Source organism: Vigna unguiculata, chromosome 9, assembly GCF_037176805.1.
Source record: "Vigna unguiculata cultivar grain cowpea cultivar isolate G323 ecotype 2 chromosome 9, ASM3717680v1, whole genome shotgun sequence".
Classification (NCBI taxonomy): Eukaryota; Viridiplantae; Streptophyta; class Magnoliopsida; order Fabales; family Fabaceae; genus Vigna; species Vigna unguiculata.
In genome coordinates, this window is record NC_140800.1 from 2,359,703 (window position 1) to 2,378,042 (window position 18,340).

At 32.8% G+C, this 18,340-nt stretch overlaps 3 protein-coding genes across 4 annotated transcripts; 2 read left to right on the plus strand and 1 right to left on the minus strand.

Moving 5' to 3' along the window:
* Positions 1 to 286: 286 nt before the first annotated feature.
* Positions 287 to 4,999, plus strand: LOC114163133 (uncharacterized). The gene is made up of 5 exons (XM_028047249.2): positions 287 to 979; positions 1,298 to 1,401; positions 1,896 to 2,072; positions 2,543 to 4,602; positions 4,732 to 4,999. The coding sequence occupies exons 1-5, from the start codon at positions 774 to 776 to the stop codon at positions 4,831 to 4,833; spliced, it is 2,649 nt and encodes an 882-aa protein (XP_027903050.2). The 5' UTR covers positions 287 to 773; the 3' UTR covers positions 4,834 to 4,999.
* Positions 5,000 to 7,858: 2,859 nt separating this feature from the next.
* LOC114195882 (uncharacterized) lies at positions 7,859 to 11,912 on the minus strand. Of its 2 annotated transcripts, none has more exons than XM_028086310.2 (5): positions 11,752 to 11,912; positions 11,038 to 11,255; positions 8,988 to 9,221; positions 8,614 to 8,762; positions 7,859 to 8,342 (listed from the first exon to the last, which is right to left on the minus strand). In XM_028086310.2, the coding sequence occupies exons 1-5, from the start codon at positions 11,839 to 11,841 to the stop codon at positions 8,149 to 8,151; spliced, it is 885 nt and encodes a 294-aa protein (XP_027942111.2). In that variant the 5' UTR covers positions 11,842 to 11,912; the 3' UTR covers positions 7,859 to 8,148. The 2 variants fall into 2 exon arrangements, with proteins under 2 accessions (XP_027942111.2, XP_027942110.2); XM_028086309.2 differs by having other exon boundaries at positions 8,988 to 9,224.
* A 3,386-nt stretch (positions 11,913 to 15,298) lies between these two features.
* LOC114164403 (uncharacterized) lies at positions 15,299 to 17,725 on the plus strand. The gene is made up of 3 exons (XM_028049072.2): positions 15,299 to 15,740; positions 16,933 to 17,092; positions 17,302 to 17,725. The coding sequence occupies exons 1-2, from the start codon at positions 15,377 to 15,379 to the stop codon at positions 17,061 to 17,063; spliced, it is 495 nt and encodes a 164-aa protein (XP_027904873.2). The 5' UTR covers positions 15,299 to 15,376; the 3' UTR covers positions 17,064 to 17,092; positions 17,302 to 17,725.
* Positions 17,726 to 18,340: the final 615 nt, after the last annotated feature.

Consider the following 18,340-nt stretch of genomic DNA (forward strand, 5'->3'; position numbering starts at 1 on the left):
AACAACAGAAGATTTTATGTTAATAACTGAAACGGAAACGAATAAAATGTTATCTAAAATGAAATAAAATAAAAAAAATACATTTACAGATTTATAAGATAATTGACGGTGCATTTTATAATATAATAATGTTTTGGTGAAGAAAGAGAGAGAGAGAAAAACAGAAAGTGACAAAAAGTTGGCGATTTTGAGCAGCGATTGGCATGTGATTTATATATTACAAATTCTCTGAATTTCTGAATTTATTTGAGACAAAGAAAAAGAAGAGAACACAACACACACAACACAAAATGATGGAAATTTTTCTGTGAATAAGACAACTCACCATACCTTCCATTCCAATAGGTCAAGCACAATCACACCATCACACAATTTCACCATTGCTTTTTTCTCTTTCCCTTCTTCTCCGACCCAACCTTTTTCTCTCTGCAAAAACAAACTTATTATTCTCTCTATCTCTCTCCCAACCGACCAATTCATAATACACTCACACAACAAATGCAACTGTGTGAGTAATTCTGTTTCTCTGAGCAGAATCCTTCTACCCCAGTTGTTTTTATGCTTAAATTTTCCTTCTTATTGACTCTACCAACTCAATTTGCTGAGCTTCTCTCTATGGATGAACTGGGTTTTTTTTCCTTTTGACTTTGGGCTTTTCTTTTGACTCCCTGAGTCTGAGGTGAGGTTGGTCTCTGTTATCTAGAAAGTCCTAGTCTTTTGGGGGTTTTCTTTGTGTTTTGCCATCTGGGGTTGTGGGGACTTGCTGCACGGTCATGCCACCGGCGCTGTCTGATCCGTTGTCAGCGATTACGGCCACCTCCGACGCCGTTTTGAAGCCATCAAAGCCATCTGCACCGGAGAATCGGCGATTCCGGGATCTTAGAGGGTTGCAGTGGCGGATAAATCTTGGCGTGTTGCCGTGTTCGACTTCGACTTCAATTGATGATTTTCGTCGAGTCACGGCCAATTGTAGAAGAAGGTAAATCCTCAGCTACATTTTATGTTTTTAGTTTTATTTTTTGGTGTTTAATTTTGATGATAATGTATTTTTGTGTGTGTGACTTGTGATTATGGTGGAGATAAATTCGTGGAAGTAAAGAATTTTCCATCGCTTTGAATTTGGGATGTATTCATTAGGTTAAGGGGAACACTATGGGTAGATTATTACATCGACAATTTCACTGGTGGAAAATTTAAATGATTAATCTGTTCTTTCTCTGGTAGTGAGGATTTCTTGCTGCGTGTTTGATGAATTCTGTGTTTGCTTGCATTTTGATAAATTTTTTTTTCTTGTTAGGTATGCTAGCTTGAGAAGGCGCCTTCTGGTTGAACCACATGTTCCAAAGAATGGGACTAATTCAGCCAATCTTGTCATTGACAATCCACTTTCACTAAATCCAGGTACATCTAAGTTTTTCGTACTGTATTTCAGTACCTTACTTGGAGTTAAATCTTTAACCAAATTACGGATCCCTGATTCAGCCAATCTAGTTTTCAGCATGTTTGATATCTATGCTGCCAATGTACACTTTATTGAAACTTTTCTCAGCTGCCTAAACCAGAGCCTCATAATGTACTCTATATTCAGTCTATTTCTTCTTTAAAGATAAGTAAATGAATGCTTATGTTGTTATGACGGAGTATATCCATGTCGCCTGCTTATTTTATGCAAATTCAATTCGTGTAAAGATTAAGATGAGAATTAGTGCATAGTGGCAATCAATCACTGGTTATGGTAAATGGCAATAATGGATTTAAAAGAAGAAAATTGTCCTATATTGTGTTGTAGTGTTCATGGAATTCTGTCATGTGAATCGCTAATGATTACTCATCTGTCACTTTTTAGTATAATATATACAATTGAACCTGACCTGTAAATTGGCCTTTATATGCAGATAGTACATGGAGTCGTTTTTTCCGCAATGCAGAGCTGGAGAAAATGGTTGATCAGGATTTATCACGACTATACCCAGAACATGGCAGTTATTTCCAAGCACCAGGATGCCAAAGCATGTTGAGACGAATTTTGTTGCTGTGGTGTCTCAGGCACCCAGAATGTGGTTATAGACAAGGTAAAATTATCTGGGTCAGGCAATGGAGCAATGGTGTCTAACAATTCATCAGCATTAATTAAATTTATAGCCATTTTTAGTATGCTTCTAATTTTCATGTGCTGTATTTTCCTTCTAACTCCAAATAAATATTTCTATTCTAGCTATTATTCCTTTATGTTATGTATGCTTTCTCATTCTGTGATGCTCGACAAATTTTTTCCTTACAATTTCCAACCTGGCATAATTGATAGTAGAGCATGAAAATGCGTTTTGTTACATTAGCCAGAAGAATGTGATGAGATGTTACACTAAAATAATACTTAAAGACCTCTGCAGTGGGGTTTAGTTTATAACTTTTGTTTCATAAATTCTTTACTGTCAGCAAGTGCTTAATTGCTTTTACATTGCCTGCTGCCCCAAAATCTGTAAAGAATTTGATCACAAATTTGTCTATGAACTTATTGACAGTTCATTCACTTACTTGATAGGTATGCATGAGTTACTTGCTCCTCTGCTTTATGTACTGCAAGCTGATTTGGAGCGTCTCTCAGAGGTTCGGAAGCTTTACGAAGATCACTTTACAGATAGATTTGATGGCCTTTTAGGTCAAGAGAATGATCTTTCTTACAGCTTTGAATTTAGAAAGTCTCGAGAATTGATGGAGGATGGATTTGATTCCCATGGAAATTCTGTTAAAGTCAATAGTCTTGATGAACTTGATCCTGAGATACAGACCATTGTATTACTAAGTGATGCATATGGAGCTGAAGGTGAACTGGGCATTGTTTTATCTGAGAAATTCATGGAACATGATGCATACTGTATGTTTGATGCTTTAATGAACGGGGCTCATGGTTCGGTTGCAATGGCTGATTTCTTCTCTTCCTCTCCTATATCCGGGTCCCATAGTGGCCTTCCTCCCGTGATTGAAGCTTCTACTGCATTGTATTATTTGTTGTCTCAAGTAGATTCATCTCTTCATAGCCATCTTTTTGATCTTGGAGTTGAACCCCAGTACTTTTCTCTTCGATGGCTGCGAGTTTTATTTGGACGAGAATTTTCACTTGACAACCTTTTGATCATCTGGGATGAGATATTTGCATCCGAGAATAACAGCAATGGAAAAGGTTCTGATGACTGTGAGTTCAGAATCTTAAGTTCACCCCGTGGAGCATTTATCTCAGCTATGGCAGTAGCAATGTTACTTCATTTGAGATCTTCACTGCTTGCAACCGAAAACCCTACAAGGTGTCTCCAGAGATTATTAAACTTCCCTGAAGACATTAATATCCAAAAACTACTGGAGAAAGCCAGATCCTTGCAGGCTCTTGCTCTAAGTGTTGATATTTCATCCTCGTCACTTTTGTATATCGGCTTCCATTACCAAAGTAAATCGAAGTATAGTAGATCTGTGACCCTTCCATCTGAATCTCTATCTCCGAAAACTCCTCTGGGTTTGGAACCTGATAGCTACTGGGAAGAAAAGTGGAGAGTTGCCCAGAAGGCTGAAGAACACAGGCAAGATGGTCTAGAAAAACAGGTTCCCACTCGGAAAAAGGGATGGACAGAAAAAGTAAAATTCAGTTTGAGAAGAGCAGAATCTGGCCCTCCTAGGTCAAGAGTTCAGAGTGGAAAAAATTTTAGGCGCAGTTTGTTGCAAGATCTGCGCAAGGCACTTGGCTCAGATGATGATGCAGAGAAAATGCAGCCAGATGAAACCATATGCCAGAATGAGAATCCTTCTGAAGCAGTTCAAGTACAAGAAGACAGTAGCTGCAATGGTGACAACAATTACTCATCTGATGATAGATCTCCAGGTGTACCTTTTGGCAGTGAGGAAGACTTGTCTATATATTCTGACCCAACTAGCCCCCCTAATGAGGCCAATGATCATGAAATAATCTCAGGGAAAACTAGTGTTGCATCTAATTCATCCCTGGACGAACGCTATGAAACATCAGGTATTAGTTCGCCATTGCCAATGCCATATCCTCTTGAGAACATTTCTCAGACATCATTCTGCAATACAGGAATTTCTGAATGCAATGAAACTTCTGATAGCAGTCCCAATGATCAACCCCGTCCAATCTCTGATCTTCCTGAGAACATTTCTCAGACATCAATCTGCAATACACGAAATTCTGAACACAATGATTCACCCCTTCCCATCTCTTATTCTCCTAAGAACATTTATCAGACTTCATTCTTTGATACACAAAATTCTGAATGCAATGAAGCTTCAAATACCAGTCCCAATGATCCACCACTAACCTCAGGGTGCAACAACAGTAATGCTGAAAATAAAGCCACACCTCCTAAAGAGAAAAAGCATAGTAAGTTGCAGTGGCTTTGGCCCTTTGGACGGAATACTGTTGAGGCTGTATCTGAGAAAGCTAGTGGTAGCACTCAAAATAATGCTCCACAAGCCACCTCATCCACAACTAATGACCATGGTGGTTGTTCTGTTAGCTCCAGAGGAGAATCGGTGGACCAGAATGTTATGGGCACTCTGAAGAATATTGGGCAGTCTATGCTTGACCATATTCAGGTAGAGCTCTTTTCCACTATCACACTTCAATGACAAGGTTTTAGTAAGATATGCTTAGTTTGAGTGCTTTTCTATTCTCAGTATGAAAACATTTTATGAATGAAATTTGGTGTTTCCCTTGTGGTGCAGGTAATTGAATCTGTTTTCCAACAAGACAGCAAAGGCCAGGTTACTGCCATGACAGCTCTCAAAGAGCTTCGGAAAATTAGCAATCTTTTGTCAGAGATGTAGATGTGTATATATATATTATATATATAAATAATGTGATTACAATTCATTAGGGCCAACGGAATTAAGTTCTTCTGCTTCTTTCTGAACTCCACCAAAATTTTGCAGAGATGAATTTGTAAATATATTTATTCGGGTTTCATAATAAACAGACTTGCATTTATGAATATGTTCTGCTTTCTTGCATTCTAGAACAGTTTTTTGGTTTTGTTACTGTCTTCTCTTCCTGCATCCTAAAAATTCAGGCTAAACTCTTAATCCTTTATATAAAGGTTAATTTGGAATGTAAAATCCTCTTTTCAGATTGAAAGATGCCCCTTGTAAATTTACCTTATTGTTTATTTTTTTCAAATAAAATATGTAGACTGAATTTTATAGGGTGCAAGTAAAGGTTTTGTCACTAGTTTCTGAACAGTGATGATTTTATGTTGTAAGTTTGATCAGTGAGTTGTTGACAACAAAATCAAAGGCAATAGGGATAAGGATCTCTTAATATATGATAAATATTATTTTGCTTAAATAAAAAATCAAATATGTCACAGTTGTTGTTGACACCTGTTATCAGATCGTTTTATTAATTTGGTAGGTAGCTGGTGAGACAGAGTACATGAATTAAAAATACACTATCAACCACTGCTGCATGTTACTTTAATGTCTTTTACAAAAGAGTTATTTAAGATTAAAAATATGAGTTCTTTAGATTTTTCTTTTAACACTTCCAGGTAACTAGATGGAATTCATAATCAACTTTTGTTTGTATGAAACTATATCTTAGTGAATAAAAAAAATTGCGAGCTTCAGTAATGAGTTTTTATTTATTTATGTTTTTTATTTTGATACAAGTTCTTTATTTTAAGGATTTTTGCTATTATGTGTTAAATATAATATTTAGGTGGCCATGACAAGAATGGGGTATCACTATAAATTAATAGAAACACAAGTTAAAACAAAATTAATTATAGTGATAGGTTTGTTTAATATATATTAGTATAGAAACATTAAAATATATTAATTTAATTTTATTGTTATTCTTTTTAAATTATTGATTCAGTGTTGTATTTGTTTATTATTATTTTAGTTATTCAATTATTTATTTTATTTTAGTGAAATATTGTTTTATTAAGAAATGATAACTATGTCAAATTACAATGAAAAATGAGTATTACACGAATATTACTAATGAATATTTTTATTAAAAATTTAGATTACATAAGTTAAAATAACTTAAAAACTATAAATTTAAAATTATAAAACATATATAATTGTCTAAGATTAAAATTGGATTTAATAATTGATTATATTCTTATATATTATTTTACAACATTGCTAATTAGATCATTTATGCAATACTTTTAGTGTAACTTTTCAACTTTATAGTTTTTTCCACTCAACTATTTTTTTATTTAATCTTGCCAAATATTACTTGAATAAAATTGCTACTGTAAATATTGATGGTTTAAATATTTGTTAATATACTATTAACGTTGTATATTATTTTCATAACATTTTAATAATTGTTGACCCATTAAAGTATATATATATATATATATATATATATATATATATATATATATATATATATATATATATATATATATATATATATATATATATATATATATATATATTATATTGTTTTTTTTTTCAATTAATCATCTTCCAATATATTATGTTTTTATAAATTAGTAGCTTATTTTTAAACGGTTCTTACATAATTATAAATATACGATACGTGTATCGGATACGACACGTTTCCGATATACGTTGATACGTTTGTTTTGAAATAATAGATACATGATATATATGAATATTAAAAATTAAGTACAATAATTCTTAAAAATATAATAAATATATGGTTGTTATTGTGTTAATCAAAATTATGTACTAAAGTTATTAATATAAAAGTACCACTGTAGGAAAACTCTTAAATAATGATTAATTTTAGTAATCAAAAATATGTTAGAGACAATTTTCTAATTAGAGACCAATTTATAGACTAATTATTTTGGTAGTCAAAACCATAATAGCTAGAGTTAGTGACCAGAGTGAGTTATTTTGGTAGTCAAAACCTTGGTAGCTAATGTTAGTGACCAATTATTTTAGTAGTAAAAATCTTAGTAACTAATGTTAGTGACAAATTTAGAAATTAATTCATAATAAAAATTATTTTAATTATCAATTTAGAGACTAATAATAATTTTTTGAAATTATTTAGTTGCCAATAATTTTTAGTTTTTAAATTGATATTTAAATTGGTGACTATATAGTGACTAATTATTTTTGTTACTAAAATTGATCATTATTCAAAGATTTTCTTGTACTGTACTACGACTTTGTAAATTAGATACTCCACTATCGATAAGATATCCTAAAGGATCGGATACGGATACGTGTCGATCCAAGTTGAAATACCAGTGCATCATAGAGAAAAACTCTTTTTTAAGTATCTTTATATTTTTTATGAGAAGTTATTCTAAAAAATAGAAAATTACTTTTTTATTTTTTTTTAAATAACTTTACATAAATATGTTAACAACTATAGTAAGTAATTGTTTTATTGATTTGTTTTTCCTAAAAAGGTTTAATAGTCCAATGAAGTTAATATTTTAGTTGATGGGTTTCTTTAATTTTTTGGATTCAAACAAATCATGTTGATTTGTAGATCAGATTTCTCAACTATTTATTTAATATATCACCATATATTTTTGCCCAAACTAGTAAAGAATACAAATGAATATTTATCATAGCTACCGTCAAATTTTGACACTAGATAATTATCGATGGAATTTTCCTAATTATCAATCAAATTTACTACGAACATTTTATCGAAGAATTTTTACCACCGATAATTTTAATTTACTAACAAATTTAATCTATTGGAAAATCTATTCATTTATTTCTTTAGAGTGGTAGTTAGAAATGTATTTTCCACCTTCACTTTTTGAGATCATGTTCGATTCACGTTCAACTAAAGACTAGTTTGGAGTAATTGGAAACAGAATTAGTCACTAAGAAACATCATACAAAGTTAGAAAAGAAAAAAAATCACCATGCACTTGCAATAGAAAACAGTACAGAAAATAAATAAAAATCTAACGTCCCTACTATGGAAGCTGTTTTATGAACAAACCAACTAATGATACAAAAACGGCACCCTATAGTCGCACCATATCTTCCTCTGGATTATAGTAGCACCTAACTATGTATGTATTAGATATGACGCCTGGAACTTCTGATGCTATACATTTTTATTTCAGGGCATGGTCACAGAGACCATATATGTCGATTTCACAAACCTTGTAAGCTACAAAATATGGTTCAATCCATATGGTTGTGGAACCCAGGGAGAAGGGAAGTGATAAATCCAAAGACAATCATCTGGATCTCCTTTACAATGCCCCACCACTGATTCCCACCATTTACTCCTCCAACTTCTGCAACATTTTCATTCTCAACTGCCCGCTCTCCTTCATTTGCAGGCTGGTTCCCAATCTCGGCTTCAGGTTGACCCTCTTCCAATAGATAAGAGGCAAAGGTAAGCATGTGTCAATGGGTGATCAAAACTTCAATTGATACTTATTCCATACAAGACCAGTACAAGTATTCGGAAAATTAAATTTAACCTAAAGAAAATTAATGAATAAAGTATAACAAAATATAATGAACCTCGCAAGCTTTCAAGTAAAGACTTCCATATTATATTATAAATCACATAAGCTATATCACTAGTGATTCCAAAAAAATGCACACGTAAATCCCATGGATAAAATGTACAAATCATACCTGCTGGAGCAACATTATCACCCTCTTGCCTGGGTGGAGGAACATTTTCAGCTCTAGCTGCAGGTCTTGCTGGATGAGGAGGTGCTGCTGCTCTCTGCATACCTCGTGAAAGCCATCTTATTATTGGTGTCAAGGCTCCAGTTTGGTATCTGCCACACATGTACATTGATAAATACGACAGCTTCCATTCGCAACCCAAACAATATTAGTAGACTTATATTATATGAAGAATTGGACGACAAAAAGGTTAGATCGGGAGCTGGAGGATTTATATACGAAGCATTCCGTGGGTTTGATGAGTACAGCAAAACTTGTACGCATAGACATATTTAAAAAATTGCAAAAAAAGAAAAATGATAGATAGTTGTACTCACAAATATACAATAGCAGCAAAGAACACAAGGACAATAAGCCTCTGCCTTGATCCATCTTGGTTAAATAAAAAGATCACAGCTGCCAGCTTCAACATAAGCAATAAATCAATTTGAAATGCAATTTGAAATCTCCTAACAACAACTTGTCTTTGAGGTGCAGGCTGCTGCTGTTGAGGTTGTTGCCCTGCTTGCCCCTGATTTTCACTGGCAGCAGCAGCATCAGAACTTGGCCTACTGCTGATGGTGTCCATTCAGTTACAGAAACCATTAATTAACATTAATAAACATATTTGCTCACAAAAACAAATAAAACTAAAATAGAATTTTCATCAATTTTACACTTGCTACTATCTTTTTCTGAAATATAAATAAACACTAAATGAAATTGGTATGAAAGAAAAACATAGCATCAATAACCAGATATATTGAAAAAACATTGAAAGCACAAAGGACATCCAAAACAGATGCAGGAACAAAAAAGAAAATCCAACAGCAAGTGTAGTTCATGGTGCTAGTGAATCAGAATCAGCTCTAATTTTCCTTGAATGTTTCGGTCATAATTCAGTTTTTGGCATATTTTTTATCATATAAGTGTACTCCTCTTTACCCCTTATACTGAATAAAAAATATCAATGATTATCTTTTAGCTTCTCTATAGCTTTAATGGTAGTTTTAGGTTAACTTATAGTATAGCCATTAGCATCCTATAATGTGGTACAAACCCAAGAAGTGTTGTGCATGTTATCAAATGTCAAGAATGCAGAGCTGGGACCAAGTTTCCTTGAAGATGACCTATGAGTGCTTGCTAGAACTTTTCGAAGCTGTGTGCATGTCTAGTTTCAGATGAACCTGGTTGCTTGTAAGTGTTTATATAAACTTTTCAATAAGTATTTAAAAATAAAGATACAAGGAATCAAAGTTCCCCAGGTGTTAAAATTATTTAATGCACACCAGTTTTGCTAAAGAATCCTATCATCTAAATTCTCTAAAAGTTGAGGAGAATATATTAATTTTATCTTACAGGAGAAATTTGAATCCTCAAACCTCCTATTTTCTTCTCTTATGAGTGTTTGTTGAGAAGTTTTTAAATTGAGCACCCTAATATAAAACCATTCATGTGTCTTCACAACACAGTTTAAGCTTTCGCAATAGTTGGCTTTGCCCAGGACATGGCATCAAAACCTACTTATCGAGTTTGAAATCCTATGAGACTCAAAATCAATGCTTCCTTTCAGTTCATTGACTGGATTGTAAGATTGCGGAAAATTGTTAATAACTTGGCAGGCTGACACAAGCACAAGATGTGAAGAGGCTTTCTTCTTGTTATAAGCTACAATTCTTTTTTCTTTGATTGGTTCATTCCCTACAGATAATTTTCTTGGTAGAGTAGCAGACTGTCTTAAAAATCCACCCCAATCAAATTCTTAATTGTTTCTTGCTTGAGTTATCTCAACCTACCAACCCCAAATCCTTAACTGTAATTTTACTTCCAGCTACCAAAATCCCCACACCTTTACAGATAATAATAACCCTTAAGCCAATCGACCTTTGATTCCCCACACAAAAGTAAAAGGCAGATTAGATTAAATCAAGAAAAAATAGTTATCAAAGAGGAAACTCATGCTCAGTCATTCTTATACCTCTAAAAAATCATCCATGCCGAGCGTTCGTTGCCTACTTAGTGTAAATTTAATAACAATTTTACATCAAAGTCATTCCTCATATTGCTAGCAGTTACAACTTCACCCCTTCTGTAGATAATTTCATTTAAACAATTTTTTGTCTTTTATTTAGCAATGGAAGAAATTATTGGTCTTCTATATCACCAATCACTGTGACCAAGTTGAGAATGCAAGTCAGTAGAAACATTAAAGATTGCCAAAGGTTCTACGGAAAAACAAAGCATGAAAAGGTATAAAACGTAGTCTTTCATTTCCAAAATGTCGATGTAGAAAGTTATGCTTAAATATCAGACTAAAAATATAATTGTGTAATAACTAAGCTTCACATCCCTCACAACATCATCATAACAAAATAACCTGCCACTTACGTGGGTATGCGGTAAGTCAGCGGAATCAGGGTGTTGCATGGAAGTCCAGTAACTTGTCTATCAAAGGAGTTAACAGGAACAGCATATATGCCAGCTCCGCGGTTCCCATGTTCCTCATGTTGCGGCAGAGTTAACCCTGGAACTAGTGCAGGGTACATACCAGGAATCATTTGATAATATCCACCCAAATACGGCGGAAAATTCGAAAATGCAGGGACCTGTGACAACAACATCAACACAAAACCATTACCAAGATGCAGGTAGATGTGTTTAAAACAACATTTCAGGCCACATTTTCTTTCACATGTGTGTTCACGCAGCAAGCTAAAAATCGGTACATATTAAACCACAGATTTGAGCTAATTAGGTTGTTACGACAAAAGGCCTAACGAATCTCATCTTAACATTAACTATTCCGCTCCAAATTCTGTTCCTTAGCTCGTGTTTGAAAAAAAAACAACAACTAAAACAGGGGGGAAATAACACGGATTTGATGCCCGAAAAGCATCGTAAGCCGATTAGGTTGTAGGGAGAATGGTTCTGGTCTATTAGCTACAGAAATCAAACAATTACGGACTTGAAATTAAAAATAAAACAAACAATAATTATAATAACCCTAGCTTGAGTTCCAATTATATGGAAAAGGGGTTTTCGCGCATTAGAGGAAAACGAAGAATACGAAAAGGGAAGTGAAACTGAAGTAGATTATGGAACCTGAGGAGAATCTTGAGGCAATTTCTGAGACGAAGAAGACGAAGAAGGTTGTGAGCTAGACGGCACCGTTTCGGAAGGGTTTTCCGCCATTGTTGATCACGCTCGGTTCAGTGTGTTTGCGTCTCAGAACCTGAAAATGAATAAAATGAAAATTTGAGATTTTAATATTTTATTTTAGTCCACATGAGTTGTGTCATAAGCAAATATTATTGCGTGGTGTAAACCAATCACCGAATGACACGTACCTACCTTCCATGTGTTTATGCTTGATTAGTGTTTTGTTTATATGTTAAAGTAAGAAGGAAAAAGAAAATAAAAGTAAAAGAGAGAGAGTGATAGATAGAATATGCACTAATTTGGATGAATATAAGGAAAAATTAATTAATCAATCTTATTTTCAACATTGTAAATTCTGTAAAATAATTTGTATATTTAAGAACCCTTTTTAAGTTCGTAAATTTTCATAATGTCAATTATATTAGTTTTTATCTTCAAATCAGGGTTTTGTAACATATAACATATGCCATAGCTTTTTATTACCGTATCTTAAAAGTTATCATAAACAAATTCTTGTGTTGATAAAAGTAATTACATTTCATATTGAAAAATTATATTAAGATATAAGATCATTTTAATTACTAATTGTTTTTAAATATTTAATTAATTTAACAATGAAAATTAAATAGTATATTAAACAATTAAAAAATAAAATATATATACAAAAGATAAAAAAAAATTCTAGAAAAAAAAATACAAAGGGAAGCAAAAACTAGGAGTGACAATTAGGGCCTGGCCCACGGTCCGTGCAGGCCAGCCCGCATAAAAAAGATTTACATTTGTGTATATTAGTTATTTTTTTTATGGACTCTTGCATTAACATTCCAAATTCTTGTATAACTGGAAAAGACAAGTATTATATATTCTTTAATGTGCTAAAATTTAAAGAATGCATTGTGTATGTCATAGTATGAATATGAATATGATGAAAATGTTGAATTATCAATTTATCATCCAACTCTCCAAAGTTTTATTTAATTTTGTGAATTTCTTAAAGTTTCTCAATTTTTAAACATTGAAAGTTTTACCATAAGAATTAAAAAAAAATAAAAAAATGACCAGTATGTGGGCCAAGTGATGTGCAGGACGTGACGAGCCAGCGAATGGACCTTATGTGGGCTGGGCCTAAACGGGTTTGACCGACCCGCATTGCTATCCCTAGCAAAAATTACACATTTTTACATTTTAAACGAATTCCTAGTAAAGTCTTCTTGGACAAATTACGGAGGATCCTTCCAAATTTTCGTTGTAATCTTATTTATGTGTTTCATTTTAGGTTTCCAATACATCTATAAATCTAAAATCAAAATGTTTATGAATCAAGGCAATAAAATATGCAATTTTTTCTCACATGAAAATGAAAAATGGTTTTACTTGCACAACATGTACAGTGGCACCTCATCAGTTTAGGAAAACCCACCACAAATGATCCATCGGTTTAGAAGATATAACAATATGTTATCATTTGACATCACTCGGTGAGAAGAGTGAGTTCAAACATTCGTTAATGATACAAGTGGTTCACCATAGTTTATTCTTAATGGTAAAATAATCACCACATTGAAAGTTTTTTACTACTTCGTGATGTACTACTCTCAAGTTTATACAATTTTGGTTTAATTAATATAAAGTTTATCATTCAATTTCTTTTAGTCTCAATTTAATTACGGCTTATAAAAATTGATGTAATTTAGTTTTGATTTTTAAAAAATTGATATAATTTGATATTTTTCGTTAAATTTCTTGAAATAGATACAAGAGTTATTTCATTGAATTATATTAATTACACCAACAGAATAAAACGTCATTATTAACCAATGTCAATTTTGATGAAACAAATCTTTGATCCATTTCAAAATATTTAATAGGAAGGACCAAACTACATAAATTATTTACAAATCAAGACCAAACTACATCATTTTTCACACATCGAGATCAGATCGAGAATAAATAAGTTAGAGGACTAACTTAACATTTTTGTATGAAAACAGACCAAATCAATTATTAAACCTACAATTTTATATTTATGATAGTTAAAATAAAGAAATATAACTTTTTCACTTTAGAATTTGTTATGTATTGACAAATATATCAAAGTGTATAAATAGTACAAATATATCAAAGTGTATAAACCCTTTGATGTTGACTTTAGCATCCACATGTACCAAATAAGGTGTTGTTTTAGTTTATTATTAAGAAAGAGCTAGAGATTTAAATTTATCATCAAACTATTGCCTATTATCTTCTAATAACTAATAACAACAAAAACACAACATTAAAGATAAAATGATATAAATGCCATAGATAAGATACGATTAGAATAAAAGAAGAAAAAATATTGATCACGTGGAACATTTTTTTTTTTACCTACCTCATATAATAACTTTTTAAGCAATCGCCACATCATACATTTAAATAAGATAGAAAGATTTATCGGCATAACTTTCATATATCATCAAAGTAAATATTTGAAATTATCAACGAATTAAAAAGTAATGCATAACAATTTCTAAAATAACCTTTTTTTTTAATAATTTCATTTTACTAATGTTCCTATAAAATATTAAATAAAATACATACATATTCAATGTTTTAAAAAGATGATACACAATACTTTTCATAGAAGTAGAAAATCAATGCGAACTTATTTTAGAACTATTCCATATAAAACTTTTATATGACTAACGCATGTAAATTAAACTAATACTTTGTTCGTTAGCATGGGAAAAGTAAACAATTAAATTGAAAGGGTACAGTAAAAAGAAAAATACACCATACCTATAGTTTCTTTACAACTGAATTAGAAAAAGAATAATACAATGAATACGTAATATATTTTTTTTTCTGAGATTTTAATATTGTTTTTATAATTTTAGAATATATTAAAAACCATTTGATAAGTATAAAAATTAATATATGTTAAAAATAACCAAAAGAAACGCAAAGATATTTAATAAAGAATCCAGATTCAGAAAGAAGCGAATCTGGTCGGAAATAATATTCACTTCCATTTATGCGTAAAATATACTTTTTTTTTTAAAATTTCTGTAAGGATATTTGTTAAGCAAACTTAATTTAGAAAAAAAATTAAATATTCCATAATTCAAATAGATAAAATTGTCAAAAGGAAACTTCAATTAGTGGAAATAATCAGGTCAACCAAAAAAATTAATGACTTAAATCAAACTACTTTTTTACCTGTTTAATCTATAATCTAAGTCAACCTGAAAATGTTTTACTAATCTCATTTTATTAAAAAAAATCTACATTGCCCTTAAAAAAAAATGAAAATTTTTGTTAATCTTATTTTTTCTGGTTTATCTTTTATCTCATTGACCTTTGAAGTTGTCTCAACCAAATTGACGCGCTTGTGCGGTTAAAAAGTATTGAACAGGATGGATGGCAGCTAATTAATTAAGTAATTAATTAAATTATTAAATAAGATGTTTGTGAATTTTTGGTGCTATATTTGTATCCATCAGCTGCTAGAAACAGCTTTTCATCATTCATTCTCAACCCAACCGAACCAAACCCTCATTTTCTCTCTTTTTTCTTGTCTGTGTCAAACATGACGATGATGGCGGGTTTCCTGTGGAGGGCAAAGACTGTGGGCCGAATCCCGTCGCTGGCGGTGGCGATGCGGCGGAGGTCAAGCAAGGCGGGGGCGTCGCAGGTGGTGGAGGTTGACATGGCGGAGTACGACGTGGCTCTGAAGCACTTCGATGACCTAATCCACCGGATCCTAGTGAAGAAGGCCACACCGGACTGGCTACCCTTCGTGCCCGGTTCCTCCTTCTGGGTCCCGCCGCGACCATCGCCCACCAACGTCGTCGACCTCGTTCACAAACTCACCCGCGAAGACGACCGTCCCCATGATTCCCCTCTCCTCTCCACCCTCCGCGGTTGGCCCTCATCGAATTTCTTCATCAATGGTCACTATCCTCTCTCAAAATCTCGTTTTTTGCCCTTTTGTCCAACTGGGTCTGTAGATAAACTATAAAAATTGGTGCTTTTTTGTTTATCGCTTTTTGGTTGTGTTTGTGGATTTGGCGGAAATTGAAAATAGGCGTGGGTTTCTGGGTGTTTTTTCCTTGTTGATTGATTTCGTGATTTGGGGATGGTGTTTGTTTCGGATTTAGAAAAACTGAGGTATTAACAACCTGTTCACTGCCTCAATTTCGACTTTGATGTCGAGGTCTTTGAATGTCGGTGGTAGTAATTGTGTATTAATTGCATTTGTCTGCATTTGCAAGGTTATAAAATTCTTTCCACCACCGCAATTTCGACCGTAATTTCGAGGTTTTTGAATGTTTGTAATTGCGAATGTGGTTACGTCAGTCGCATTTCTCTGCAGTTTTTTGCAATTTCTAGAAACCCGTTCAGACTGTGGCTGTGACCTTGACTATGATTTAAAGCTTTGTTTTGAACTTGCAATTTTGTACCAGTGCTGAAGTTGGGTCTGTTTTATTGGTTGATTTGTGTCCTTTTCATTGCCATATGCTTGAACCTTTTGCATTGACAATAATGTTTTTAATCCTCCTCTTTTGGTTATGGCTGGATGGGGGATTGCCTGAATTCGAAAAAAAAAATGTTGTTTTCACTTGATTTATGCGTAAATTTTGGTTGGAAAGGCACAAACTAATGCTGATTGATCATTTCAGCTTATTTTTAGTGCATCTCATTCCAATTGAACTTTTGTATGGCTTTCATTCTGCTGCATCTTGTTGGTGTAAGTAGGTGTAAAAATTGACATGTATATGTTTGTTAATGGAGAATAGTTGTTGCTGCTAGTTTTGTTTTTAGTTTTTATTGGCTGGGGATTGACTTGTTAAAAGTGTGAAACTGGGTGTTCCGTATTAGCGGCATCTTATTATGTACTTATGAGAGGGAGTAGTTCTGTCTATGAATTCTAACGGGCATTGCTAACAAGTAAGTGAACCTTTGATGAGGAGGATATTAATTTATTTTTGATGTTCATGAGTTTCTTCTGCAAAATGTTGTTCATAAGTATTATACATCGAAGGGTGTAAGTGTTGTTTCTTTTGTTTTTGCATTTTGGGTTGGGTGAAAATAGTGTGATTTACAAGCTCAAACAATTCCATGTGGTTGTCTTTTTGACTGCAGAGAATGAATCTAGTGATGATGATGATACTGAGATGGAGGTAAGTAGCACAGATGGGAGAGAGAGGACTGTGAAAGTGAAGGTTTTGACATTTTCAGAAAATGTAGCTCACTCAGAAGATGAAGACAGTTAATTCATAATTGAGCTGAGCCAGTTGCTGCGGTGAGCTAGCTTCTTTCTTAGCTTGGAACTTTCTTCTATGCTTGTGTCTTTATTTATGGACAATGTAATACTGTGCACATCAACTTTTTCTGCATATCATGTAAAAAAGATCATTCTTTAATTCACACCTTTTGCTGCACAAACATATTTTTCAACATCTGTATATTGTTTGTGGAGATAACAATACTATGTTGAACTGTTATTTGTAGGATTTTCGTGATGCAAACTAAGGTTGTTGTTGTTGTTGAGAAGTCCAAAAAAAAACATGGGAGAAAGCACAGACTGTGAATACTGAAAAGGACAATGCGTTGAAATTGAAATTCCTTAAGGCGCAGAACTGGTGGTTCTTTTGGGATTAAACTCATCTCACTCTACTTGGCTCAACATTGATCTGTTTATGCTGAATATTTGCAATGTTAGGTTGAATCCTTGCAGGCTGAATGTATATATTTATCAAACTAATAAAAAATAGACCTTTAGAACATTTCCCCCTCTAAACCTGCAAGGAAATGCTCTATTTAGTGCACATATATATTATTATGTTGATTATGCTAATGTGTATATATCTGTAATAGACCTTTCTTTGTGGTACAAAATTGCAATAGACTTCATGGGGAACACTTAAAAGCTTCATTGAATTTCAGCATTAAATTATGTTATATTTTCCTGTCAATCGTTTATTTGTATTTGAAGAAATAGTTTCCCAGGGAAAGGCCACAATGCAAGCAAACCACTGAACAATGAGCACACCTTTCCATGTTTTATTTCAAGTTTTGATCTCTTTTCTACCAAATCTTTTTATGAAAAATAACTTCGATATGTTTCTAGAGAAAAGGTAGAAAATAACTTGTTGTTCTGTTTTTCCTTCTGAAAAAGTGTAGCCAAAACATATTAAAGATTATAACAAATTAACAATTCATTCAAATATCACTTTTATTTTCTGAAGTTTGAACAACGGACCGTTTATAATATTATGGGATAAAGCACTTAAAATGATATATAACTTTTATAACTTGCAATGTGTCAAAAGTTGTTTAGTTATGAACAAGAGAAGCTCTTAAAAAGATATATGAACTAATCACTTATTGTACTAGAGATTATAATTTTACAAAAGTGAAGTATTTACAAATAAAGTTATCACATTATCCTTTTCGTTTATGAAAAACACTATATTTAGCATAAAGATTAGGATGACAACCGGATGAGTTTCTCTGTTTCGTATTCTCAAAGAAAAAATTTATTCTTATA

Coding starts and splice junctions, on each gene's coding strand:
- LOC114195882 (XM_028086309.2), bottom strand. CDS start 11,841: ATGGCGGAAAACCCTTCCGAAACGGTGCCGTCTAGCTCACAACCTTCT. Junction 11,256..11,751: donor TGCCTCAAGATTCTCCTCAG/GTTCCATAATCT, acceptor TTGTTGTCACAG/GTCCCTGCATTTTCGAATTT. Junction 9,225..11,037: donor CTGACTTACCGCATACCCAC/GTAAGTGGCAGG, acceptor GGACACCATCAG/CAGTAGGCCAAGTTCTGATG.
- LOC114164403 (XM_028049072.2), top strand. CDS start 15,377: ATGACGATGATGGCGGGTTTCCTGTGGAGGGCAAAGACTGTGGGCCGA. Junction 15,741..16,932: donor ATCGAATTTCTTCATCAATG/GTCACTATCCTC, acceptor TTTTGACTGCAG/AGAATGAATCTAGTGATGAT.
- LOC114163133 (XM_028047249.2), top strand. CDS start 774: ATGCCACCGGCGCTGTCTGATCCGTTGTCAGCGATTACGGCCACCTCC. Junction 1,402..1,895: donor TCCACTTTCACTAAATCCAG/GTACATCTAAGT, acceptor CTTTATATGCAG/ATAGTACATGGAGTCGTTTT. Junction 2,073..2,542: donor AGAATGTGGTTATAGACAAG/GTAAAATTATCT, acceptor CTTACTTGATAG/GTATGCATGAGTTACTTGCT.